The sequence below is a fragment of the Fringilla coelebs genome, assembly GCF_963513975.1.
Source record: "Fringilla coelebs genome assembly, chromosome: 5".
Taxonomy (NCBI): Eukaryota; Metazoa; Chordata; class Aves; order Passeriformes; family Fringillidae; genus Fringilla; species Fringilla coelebs.
Window position 1 is genome coordinate 67,275,677 of NC_140033.1, and position 12,273 is coordinate 67,287,949.

Here is a 12,273-nt window from a genome sequence, read left to right on the forward strand (position 1 = left end):
AGCCATAGACAATAATACTGTAATGAACTTTTTCAGTGGTAATTTTCTGATAATTTTCTTTTCTTCCAGTTGCAGCATCTCCTGTACATGGTCCTGGAATGAATCTCTCCCACTCAGCATCATCACTGAGCTTGCAGCAAGCTTTCTCTGAGATGGGGCATGCTCAGATGACAGAAGGACCTAGTACAGCTCCTCCAGTGTTCAATCAAACAATACCACCATTTCCACCTGCACTTTCTACCATGGCGGGCAGCGGTGCAACTCCTGCATCCGTGGCTACTTCTTCAGTATCTGTTTCCTCCAGCACTGGTGTTTCTCTTCCAGGATCTGTTACTTTGCCTTCAGAAAATGCAGCTGTTGGAGTTGCACCAAGCACAAGTGTGCCAAGCTCTATTTCTCCACCTCCAGCCTCACAGTCTGGACAGCAATCGACCGGTGTCACTTCCAGCGTGAGCGCCCCAGCTTCTTTCTCCTTATCTGCCACGTCCCAGCCTGCTCAACCAGTGACTGCAGACATTGCTGCCAGTATCAGCACACCATCATCTTCGGCACTGCCACCTGCCCAGGTTCCTGGGGTCACTGCTCTCAGTGCTGCTGCGCCAGCTGCGACATCCCAGTCTACTCCTCAGACTGTGAGCAGTATGGCAGCAGCACAGACATCTGTTGCCCTGTCTCTGGCTCAGAACGTGGCTTTGCAGCTTCCCCAGCTCAGCAGCAGTGGCTCTGTGTCCAGTCTGGCAGAAACAACAGTCGTAAGTGCTCCACAGTCACTACCCGAGAGTGGGCACTCTCTGGACAAATCGCATTCCTGCAGTGCAGCTGGCTTATCTCTGCCAATCTGTGCACCTTTATCATCCTCAATAGCATCGAGCATATGTGGTTCAGTCTCTCAGCCAGTGATCCATCCCTTACTTGTTCCATCGGGAATTACATCAACACCTGTCCTACCCCAGATTTCAGGTGCAACACCCATGTTGCCCCAGGTTCCCTTACCTGGTGTCTTGCCACAACCAGTCACTAACTTGCCTGCAGTACAGCAGACTTTGATCCACAGCCAGCCTCAACCAGCTCCATTGCCCAACCAGCCTCATGTTCACTGTCTGGAGGCTGATGCTGATGCTCAGTCTAAAGCCCCTGGTATTGATGATATAAAGACCCTGGAAGAAAAGCTGCGATCTCTCTTCAGTGAGCACGGTAACGTGGGAACGGTGCATCCCTCAGTGTCTCTGGAGACCTCGCTGGTGATGGAAACCACAGTTGTTCCTGGCATCCCAACCACTGCTGTTGCACCAAGCAAACCCCTGACATCCATTAGCACTTGTATACCTCCAAGCAGTTTGCCTCTTGGACCAACTGGCTTGCCAGTGCTGACTCCAGTTGCCACTCCTGGGCAAGTGATCACCCCAGTCAGCTACATCTCTGCCTCGAGCAGCGTGGCCACAGCAGCAGTGAAAGCAGGGACCTCTCCTTCCAAGCCCCCTCTCAGCAGAGTACCGGTAAGAAACACAGCGTCAGTGTCTGTTCAGCTCTTGCAGGAAACAGCCTTCTTGGGCAGGGTCCTTTTTGTAAAGCAAAATATTTATTCAGGAAGAAGTTTCTTCATTTAATGTAGTATTGAAAGGTTTATGCTCTGGTTGTTTTTATGTGTCCCAAGAGGTGTTCTAGTTTGTCCCTAATGGGTTGAAAAAGTCCAGTTCTGTTTTATGCTTCTGACAGATGTCTCTTATGTCACTGCAAGTTTTTCTTCTTAAACTACAAAGAGTGAAGCAGCTGTGCTTTGCTTTTTCTGTTTGTTTGGGGATTTTTCTTGATACTGATATTTTCAGATAGAATTTGGATGTCTTGCTTTGAATAGCTTTTTATCTTGTACTTGACCACTAGGCTGAGATGGTTGGTTGTATGTTTCACCAAGTGGTGGATTTGAGATAGTGGACTTTTGCTTCCTGTCATGAACCTGTTCCTTGCAGTCAAGGGTGAACCTGACTGAAAGGGTTTGGGGTTTTTAAGTTCTCTGCTACTTGTTTGAGACCTGGATACTGTTTTCCTTTTAAGTGTTAGATTTATGAGGGCAGGATTTTGAGAAATTTAGAAGATACCTGAAAACAAACTCTTTTTTTTTGTTTACTGACTCATGTTCTAGAAGCAAAACTCTTTCATAAAGAAACAATGACTCACAGTAACACTTGAGAGGTGCTGTGGATTAGAAGTGCTCACCAACCAGATATACCAATATGTGACATTTTCTTTAAATGTCTGCCTGTGTGGGGACACAGCACATTTCAGTATTTTAAACTATTTTGGTAATCCTTTCCTTAAATGGAAATGTAGCTCTTAAATGGAAATAAATTGAAGAAACTTTCAGGTATTTAACAAACCAAAAACTTAAACACTCTTCTTTTTTTTTCTGTAATGGTTTTTTGTACTCATCAACCCTTTGTGTTGGCTGTCTTTAGCCAGCCTTGCTATGAACCAGTTTCAGGCCAATTCAGGCTGAGCCAATGCTCCCAGCATCTCCATTCATTAGTAGCCTTTCCCATGTATTCTTTGTTGTCAAAGACAGTAGATAATCTCTGCTGTGGAAGAGTGGGAATGTGTGCCAAAAAAGTTGATAAGGAAATGTAGACACAAAGACATCCATTAATATTTCAGTGAAATTGAAAATTAGAAAAGAAATATTGGAAAAAAATGGGAACTGTTATTCATTCAGAAACAGTCAGAGCAGTTGGAAAATTGCTAATTGCAAGACTGTAATTACAAAGACTTGGGTTTAAATGTAATAAAGGTTATAGGGTTTTTGATTGTCAGTTGTAGAAATCCCACCTCCTCTCTGAATTTTTCTTTTACAAATTAGTTTGGTTTTTTTACAAGGCTTAATTTTAGCTTCACTTTGTGTTTTTGTTGAGCATTAAGGAGCTTATTGCTTTAGTCTTCTGGGGTTTGCTAGACTCTGTGTCTGTGCATTTATTTTGTTTATGGCCAGATAGTTAAATGTGTTTCAGCTTGTCTAACAAATGTATTGAAAGTATGTTTTACCTCTTATTTATAAACTAAATGATGAAGTTACCAAAGCTTAAAAATTCATCATGCCTCAGAACAGGTAACAGCCTCACATGTGTTCCTGCTGCACAGAAAAGTTGAGCTAACACAACTCGGCCTTGTTCCTGCTGAAATGTTCTTGGCAGGATAGATAACTGGGGAGAGCATCTTCAGTGGGCAGCTACTCCTGCAATTTAAAGCATTACTTGGAGCTGTGGTAGCACATTGCAGGCCAGACCTGATTCTGGAGCAGACTGTGGCCTGTCCCCCTGTCCTGCAGAGCTCACGGCCATAGAGTGGCAGTGTGCTGTAATTCACGAGGCTGTGTGTGTGTCCTCAGACTTCATGGACACTGTCAAACCTCAGGATGACAGCTGAGAATAAGAATTGCAAATTGTGCAATGGGTTGCTTAATTCCTAGAACTTGCCACTTCCCTAACAATGGAAATGACTAACTGGAATGTGCTGACCTGGTGAGGAGGCTTTGATGCCTCCTTCTAACCTTTCGAGTCTCTCTAACCTCCTCTGCATAACCTGGATACTTCCCCCTACCCAGTTGCATGGCCTAATCACCTTCTGTGGGTCATCAACACCTTTCTCAAGGCTCAAAAATAAGTGATGGATCAAAACATTGGTGTGAGAGCTCTACAAATCTGTTCCTCAACAAGTGGAAACATCCTCAGGCACTGACAGTTCCTGTTCTCAAGTCATGTTGCTTGGAACAATCTGCTGGAAGCAGGCAGCCTGCAGTTTCTAATGGACAGTTAACATAGAGCTATTGTAAGGAGACTGAGTACATTCTTGCACCCTTTTAGAAATTGTTTCTTGGATGAATTTTTTTTAGCATTTCTTCCAGACTTGAAAATAATATCCCCAAGATAGTTTCTTTCTGGATACTACAGCTTGTTTAAACTGGAAACTGTGGCTGCTCAAGGATAATCTGGATTATAAAATGAAAACAAAGCAAACTTTCTCCAATCTGGTTGCAAAAGTCCCTTAAGACTCTATGCTAACTGTCCAGGAAGGAATTCTCTACAAAAAAAAAAGTTCAGGCTTCTGTTGTATGACATGACTGTCTGTAGCTTGGTATCTGATCCTCCTGTTGTTCCATGACTGACGGACGCGCGTTTCCTCTCCGTTATCCATAGGTGCTACCAATAGGTTCTGACCTTCCGGCTGGCACTCCATCCAGTGAGCAGCTGCCACCTTTTCCAGGACCTTCACTAACTCAGGTGCTACACAACTTGGCAGATTTGATCTGCTTCTTTTCCCTTCAGACAGCATGTTTCAATTAAACTCTCCGTTGCATGTTATTAATGTTCTTGGTTTTCTTTTCTTTTGACTGAGTAACCCCTTTTGTGTAACTGTAGTAGTAGCCTGAGTGGCTTCAGCACTGGGTGTGAGTGACCTGGTCTACTGTTAGGTGTCCCTGCCCATGGCAGGGCTTTGGAACTGGATGGTGTTTAAAGTCCCTTCCATCCCAAACCATTCTGTGGTTCTTGCCCTTTGGGGTGCTGTACCCAGTGCCTAATCAGGCTTAGGGGTTTTAGTGTGTTAATCTGAACTTGAAATATTTTTTAAAAAAATACAGTGCAGTGGAATGTGTGCATAAAACTTGAACCTGTTTTCTTCTTGAAAAGAATATAGTAGCAAAATAATATGGAAAACTATATATTGCCATGAAATGTTTATGAAACTGTAAAATTGCCTTTGTGAATGCCTCATGAGGTTTTTGGGATTTAGGTGTTTCTTTTGATGATTGCTGTTTTGTTTTGTGTTGTTTTGTTTTTGTTTTGCTTATTTTGTCATTATTACTGCATTCTGACTACACTAGATTTTGAGATTTTCAAAAGGTATTTGAAGTTCTTTATCATAAACATGACTTGAAATGCAGCAGTGGCTTCCCCTGCTTAGCTTCTGTCCTTGTATACAATAGTTAGCTGGGTCTGTAAATGGTGGTGCTGAGCAATAGGACAAGAGGCCACAGGCAGAAACTGATGCATAGAAGCTCCACCTAAACATGAGGAAGAACTTCTTTCCTGTGCAGGTGACCAAGCACTGGACCAGATTGTCCAGAGAGGGTGTGGAGTCTCGTTTTTGGAGCTAGCCAGGAATCAGCTGCATGCAATGCTGTGCCATGTGCTCTGGGATGGCCCTGCTCAAGCAGGGAGGTGGGAGCAGGTGACCCACTGTGCTCCCATCCAGCCTGAGCCAGTGTGTGATTCTGTGTGATTTGTACAACTAAGGCAGATGAGATCTGAAATTGGAAGAAAATGACTTATTCAACTGAAATATTTTCTAAAAGTAGCTCGTGTTTACATCTTGATCTTAGAACCACAAGCCATATTCCTGCCCTGTGACTAGCAAGGAAATGGGCATCTTCTTTCTCCAAACTGAGCAAGAAAAAACCACTTTTTTCCTCCCCTGATTACAGAGGCAGAAGCTGGTTATCTCTTATTGTCAGTTCTTTCTGAAGCATGGTTTCACTGAAGAGAAGGCAACAACAATTTGGTGATAATTCTTACCTGCATTCTTCCCATGGTCAGGTTTTAGATGGATCCAGGAGACAGCTAAGTAAAGTCAGTCATAGGGAGTTCATAGTCATTTTCATTGCTGGAAACTCAGTACATTTAGTAGCATTTTCCCCTAAGCTCAAAAGCACTTGTAGCCACTTCTGTGACTCAAGCCACAGTACCACTGCAAAAGGCTGCTTCCTGTTTGTCATAGGTATTTCTGGCAGGATTTGTAGCATGGAAGAGTCACAAATATAGATCCTTTGCTTCTTGTCCTTTCCAAACAACTTACTGAATTTTACTTCTCATTTGAACTCAGAAGGATTGTCTAGGAATGAAACAAAATTGGAGGAGACCAACTGGATCAAATCTAATTGACTGTGAAGAGCATTTGCTGCTATCACATAATACTATCTGGAAAATTACTGGCTTGTCTTAAAGTAGACAGGCTTGCCTTCTGTGCTGCTTCTGTCACCAGTAGGTGATTACACAACTTTTTCCCCTTCCTTAGTAGCAGACTTGTAATTTGCAGACAGAGTACACGTCATCTCAAGACCAGTTTTGAACAGTCTGTTCTATACTCTTAAATACCTGTTCTATTTATTCCTTAATTGCTTTTTAAAGTGTATTTAGATTAATCTCTCAAGCTTCATTTTGGTCCCCTTGTTCCATAAGGAAATCTTTATTTCCTGATCATTCTGGTAGCCATTTGTTTACTTGAAGCAAATATCTTCTTGAGAGCATAAGTGATGAGAATTATTTAGTATTTCAAGTGACTTGTCCTCTCTATTTTACAGTGTTGGATTAAATTACCACACTTGTCACTAAACAGTTGGATTTCTGAATGGAGTCAGAAGTCTTCATCTTCTATTTGGCTTTTTTTGTATAATGGAATTGATACAGACTTTATTGTTCCTTGTGTTTTGGGTTTTTTTTGAAATCCACATGTCAGGAAGAATGTGGCAATCTTTCGAAAGCATCTTTATGCTATTTCAGTGGAAAGTAGTATTTTTATGTTGTCACGATCCCTGCTTCAGTTTTAAAGACAGATACAGCTTTTCTTTTTGTACTTGAAAAGATAAATAATGTTCAAGTTTGGAGGAAAATTTCTGTTCTGTAGAGTCAGAATTGCAGCTTAATGGTGTCTGACAATACATTTCTTCTTTCAGTGTATCTTACGGGCATGGCCCTAATTTAGTCATTTTGAGACTTTGGGACTTTTTTTTATCTTCAAGATATTTTTAGGTACAATATTCTTCTCTTCCTCTCCCCTCTCCAACTGGCCAAGTTTGAAAAACATCTTGTATTCTAACTGAAACAGCTGAAATCTAATTAATAAGCATACTTGAGAGGTTCTGCCCACCCCCCATCCTCTTCAAGTCAATCCATCTCTATGGACTCTCTAAGGGAACTTGTGGGTTTGGGATTTTTTCTTGGTTGATTGGTTTTGAGTGGTATTGTGGAGATTTTTTTTTTTTGAGTGGTATTGTGGAGATTTTTTTTTTTAAGTTCCAGTTAATTTTCATGTCCTGTTGTTTTTAAACAAGTGTGTTGCATGAGTTACTTCCAGTCTTACTGTGCTATACATGTTAAATCTAAATGTGTAGCAAGGAAGCTGGATAAAAATATGGAAGCTGTACTGATTGCTTTAAATTTCAGTAATGAATATATCTGTTTCTCAACAATGCTTTTGTTTTCCCTGAGCTGGGACATTGTTTTACTCTTTTCTTTCTCAGTCCCAACAGCCACTGGAAGATCTGGATGCTCAGCTGAGAAGAACCCTTAGTCCAGAGACTGTCCCAGTGACATCTGCTCCTGCCTGTGTATGTTTGCAATGTTGGCAATTCAGTAGTCTTGAAAAACCTCAGTGTTTTTTCAAAGCTGTACTCTTAGGTCACTGCCTTTAATATCACTACAGCATTATTTAGACTTTTAAAAATAAAAATTCAGAGTCATCTTCCAGTTTGTAGAACTGAGTCAACCAAAGTTGGAAAAGTCTGTATATTGCAATAGATGATGTAATTTCCTGAGGCTGTTTTTTGGTATTAGTTGTTATTCCAACTTTTCTGGTGATGTCACCAAACTAGAAATGGAAGTGACTGTGGAATAAAGGGAAAGGGCACTGAAAAGACAATATGTGATATGTCAGTCTTAATTTGAGAGGGCTGGATCTGAAATTTTAAAAGCCTCTGTTAAAGAGCTTTGGATACTGAATGAAGAATACAAGTGGTTATTTATGCATTATTTTTGCACAGGCCAAGGGATGATCTGCTCACAGCCTCAGGGTTATAAGGCCTGTAAAATCTTTCATCTTGCATTTATCTTTTCATACTTTGTCCCTGTTGGAAGCAAAAAAATTATGTAATATGCAGTATGTTGGATTTGTTGGCATTCAATGAAACTGCTAAGTATTTTAATTTCTTTTGTTTTCCTCCTTGAACCTGCAGTCTGTGCCCTCAGTAGCATCAACAGTGGTTACTGGGCCGGTGTCCACAGCAACACAGAGTCTGAAGGATGGTAAGACAGCCATGATTACTTTAGGTGATTTCTCAGCATGGAGATAGAAATCAAAATTGAACAGAGTAACCACTTGGAAGGTTACAGCCTTTTCTACTAAGTCATGGAATGGCAGCTTCTTGAGGGCATCTTATTAGTTTGTAGTAGGCAGACTGAAATTTTCCCCTGTAGGCCATGAGGAGGGGGGATGGTAGACACTTGTGTATTGTAGTGACTCATTTAGGATTTAAAGCTGTCCAAAATGCTAAATTAAGATTCACAAAGAATCTCCACTATGCTGCTAAGGTACAGCATCAGGACTTGAAAGAACTGTTTTCTGTCATGTGTTATGTTCCTGGCAGCAGCAGTAGGACTCATTTTGTGTCATTACACTGTGTTCTACATGTAGGATACCTCTCCCTTACCCTAAGGGTGTTTTCATTTCTGTTTGAACAGAGAAGCCAAGGTTAAACTACTAAAAATTTAAGAAAGGTAGTAAGAAACCCAGGCTTCCTTCTTTCTGCTTTAGAACAGCTGAAGGTTGACTGGATGATCACCAGTTAAATGATCAATGACTTTCAAATCTGTATGGATTGAGTTATCGTGGGGGGGAATCCAAACACTTGAAAAATAATCTGGGATTTTCCTATCAGTATTCATCTAATTGTTTGAGTTTTTGATATCTTCTGTTTTTAAAAGAAGCTCTTAATACAGTGCTGAATTTTTTCTTGAGATGTCTAGTAAACACTGTTTAACATGTGTGTGCCTCTGAAGTTGAATAACAAACCTTCAGAAGCCAATAAAACTGTGAAGGAAAATAAATTTTATACTCTCATTTTGGGACATTGGTGAACTATAATGTAGAATTTACTAGTCTGCTATAGAATTAATTGGGTTTTGTCTTAAATTTAGAAGGTAAAGGTAAACAAACTGGGAAGTTGCTTAATAAACAGAGCAAGCTGTCCAATAGAACTGATTTAAAAATAGAATGTTATTTCTCAGCTGTGTAACTTTATACTGCCAGTGCACAGAGCAACAAAATTAGGAGCTGGCACCTAAAAGTCCAACTTGGAGAACTTCAGATAGACTGCTTTGAGTAAATGTGGCTATAGCATTTCTTCAACTTGCCCCTTTTCAGTGAATAAGTTGTTCCCAGTGTTTGTGAAATTTAGGTAGTCACTCTGGGTATTGAATCAATTTCATAAAGCTTTATTTTTTATTATTTGTCTATTTCACATCTCTGTTTGAAATCTGTGTGCTTTTTTTGTTGCCTAAAAGTGTCATTTTGGCAAATATACTGTGCAGGAAAGCTTTGTAGAAAAATGCTTCAATGTAACATTAATAATTAATATTTTAATATTATGGTATTTTGAGTCTAGAAGCCTCTTTGGAGTTAACAGATAGTTGAATTTGAAGTACATAAAAATAAATGGTTGGGGTTCATATAATTTGTTGCTCATTGTTGTCTTAATGCCATTCTCCTTTTCCTTAGTTTTGGCAGCAGGTGATGGAGAGAGCAGTGCTGTGGGTGCTGCAGGAGGAGCCAGTGTGCTGAAGATGGGACGGTTTCAGGTACCAGCTGCTAAACTCACTTGGCTCTTGGTACAGCCTCTTTGGGTGGTTCCTGCTAGTGCCAGCTCAGTGTGCCCTGTGCAGGACTTTGGTCCTGCTTGTGAAAGCAGGTCTGCAGATAGTGTTTCCATTCAGGGCAGAGATTGCACAGTCTGTGCAGGCCTAGAGTTGGGAACATTGGGTTTCATTGCAGCAGGCCTTAGCTGTTGGCCTTGGTCTTTAATGTTGGGCTGCTCTTTCACTAACAGGGCTGGCATGTTCACTGTATTATGTCCTCCTGGGTAAGGAGGCCTCATCTGAGGCTGCTGTTTTTTGGAGTTAATCCTCCAGATTACAAAAGTGCTGCTTTGTGTGGCAATGTTTTGCCTGGAGGGAAGCAGTGGCTTGCTTTGTGGCATACCTAGGAAATGAGTTATTTTCCCCTCTTAGATGCATCTTACCATTAAGGGAAATAAAAGCATCATGGTAAGGAAAAACTAAGGAAGTCTGCATGATTGTATTTCTATTATAGGTGTCGGTGGCAGTGGATGATGTGCTAAAAGAGGGTGACAAACCTGAAACGAAGCCAGTGCAATTTGAAACCACCTCCACTGATTCTTCAAGCCTTTCTGGCAGCAGCCCAGAGAGCACACTGGTAAAGCAGGCTGGGAAGAGCGGGGCTGTGGCTGCCACCCCCTTGGATGTGGTGGATGGCATTCCCGAGGCAGCTCCAGCAGATGCTGCTCAGGCCACCAAGGTTGGGCGCTTCCAGGTGACCACAACGACGGATCAAGTGGGGCGCTTCTCCGTGTCGAAGGCTCGGGATGAGGTCAGCTGTGCTGAGAAAGAGCCAGTGACTCTTCCTCTCTCTGTGGGCTTGGAACAAGTTGCTTCTTCAGCTGCAGCTCCGAAGAAAGAGTTGGAGTCGAGGCAGTCCCCACAAATGAATGGTCCATCCTCTGATCCGGAGGTCGCTTTTCTCAGTGGCATGGCTAAGGATTTGGATGATGGCTCAGGGAGCCCAGACTCTGTCCAGCACCTGGGATCAAAGATCAGCCTCCCTGTTCAGAGCCTTAGCAACTCCTTCAACTCTTCCTACATGAGCAGTGACAATGAGTCGGATATTGAAGATGAAGACTTGAAGTTGGAACTCCGTCGGTTGCGGGAGAAGTAAGGCTTTTTCCTTTGGGTGGTTGTGTGTGGAATAGATGTAACAGGATTGGTATGAATTTCACCTGTACTTCCCTTAGCCTTTGCTAAGTGCCAGGAGCCATTGTCAGCATTTATGTGGGAAGCAAGGTTCTTTAGTGGGAAAGCAGTGTACAGTTATAACAAAAGGGAATATGCATGTTTGTTGGGCTGAATTTTCTACACTGTAACGTTGTTTGTAGATTGCCAGCTGCACTATGGATAAGACTGTAGGTCTAAGAAAAATTTGGTTTATCACTGCAGTTAGTGGGAAAAACGTAGTGTAGGAAAAAGATATACAAGTCTCTGCATTTCTGATCTGCATTTCTGGCATTTCTGATGGTTCTTTTCTTGAAGAGACCTTGTTGGCTCAGAAGAAGAATTTAGAAGTGAAGCAATGTGACCTACTAATTTATTTATACTGAAAGTTGAACTATTTTTTAGGGTAGCTGGCAGTTTTAAATCCTGTGTATGCAACTGCTCTGAAACAAATTGTAAGGCAATACCAGTGTAGAAGTCTCCAAGGCCATATGTCTGAGAAAATGAGTAATCTAGCTATTCCTGTAGCATTTGAATGCTTTTTTTGTACTTATGTTTATGCTGGTTTTGTGATTGCAATGTTGGGAACTTAGTTTTGGAATTCTAGCCAGGGCTAGAGCACACTGGAAAATGCCAAGTGTTCTGCCGTGTGTGTTCAGTGGTAATTATTTAGTGGAAAATATTTATTTACTTCTTTCTTAAATGTTTGAGAGTTTGACCAAAGCAGCAGCTCAGGCTTGACTGGAAGGGAGGAATTGTTTGCATCTACATTTATACATAGCATTGTTGTAAATCCCACTCTTTTGTAACTTGTTAGGCACCTTAAAGAGATCCAAGAGCTGCAGAGCCGCCAGAAGCAGGAGATTGAGTCACTCTACGTGAAGCTGGGCAAGGCTCCACCTGCAGTAATTATTCCCCCAGCTGCCCCCCTGTCAGGAAGAAGGAGAAGACCTACGAAAGGAAAAGGCAGCAAGTCCAGTCGTAGCAGCTCCCAGGGACATAAAAGCCCTCAGCTATCAGGTAAGTCTTCCTTCAATATTTTTAGCAGATAAAATGGACCAAGTACCATCTCTCATTCTTAGATCTGTGTCTCTATCTTTGTCTCTTCTTTTGAGGAGAGTGTGTGTGTGTGTACCAGTTCCTCCCTGAATTTCTTTTATCATTTTTGAAATTACTTTTGCTGCTTGGTAGTCTTGCTTGGGACATTTCAGTCCACTGGAAGGCACTGTGACATTGTTCTGTAGGAGCAGTTTTAAAGTTGTGGATTGTGTCTTTTAGAAATTAGTCAATTGGACTCTGACTAGGGAAAAAAAGTGTAAATTTACAGTATGGCAGAAAAGTTCATTTTTTAAAGATAAACTGTACTTGTTCCCTCCTGAAACTGACTTTGCAGAATGGGTCTGATCTCTTTAGCCATCTGCAGAGACTTTATTTTCCTAATTTAGTACCA

The 12,273-nt window shown here is 41.5% G+C and overlaps 1 protein-coding gene across 9 annotated transcripts in view; it reads left to right on the forward strand.

Moving 5' to 3' along the window:
• The window catches only part of WNK1 (WNK lysine deficient protein kinase 1), a 98,061-nt gene that overhangs the window by 75,067 nt on the left and 10,721 nt on the right, over positions 1 to 12,273 (forward strand). For 8 of the 9 annotated variants that reach the window (XM_084206947.1, XM_084206949.1, XM_084206948.1 and 5 more), the window contains 7 exons: positions 70 to 1,496; positions 4,185 to 4,268; positions 7,286 to 7,372; positions 7,997 to 8,066; positions 9,538 to 9,617; positions 10,129 to 10,766; positions 11,641 to 11,843. In XM_084206947.1, coding sequence (XP_084063073.1) covers positions 70 to 1,496; positions 4,185 to 4,268; positions 7,286 to 7,372; positions 7,997 to 8,066; positions 9,538 to 9,617; positions 10,129 to 10,766; positions 11,641 to 11,843 — 2,589 coding nt within the window. The remainder of the gene's footprint in view (positions 1 to 69; positions 1,497 to 4,184; positions 4,269 to 7,285; positions 7,373 to 7,996; positions 8,067 to 9,537; positions 9,618 to 10,128; positions 10,767 to 11,640; positions 11,844 to 12,273) is intronic. The other variant, XM_084206952.1, reaches the window with a different exon arrangement.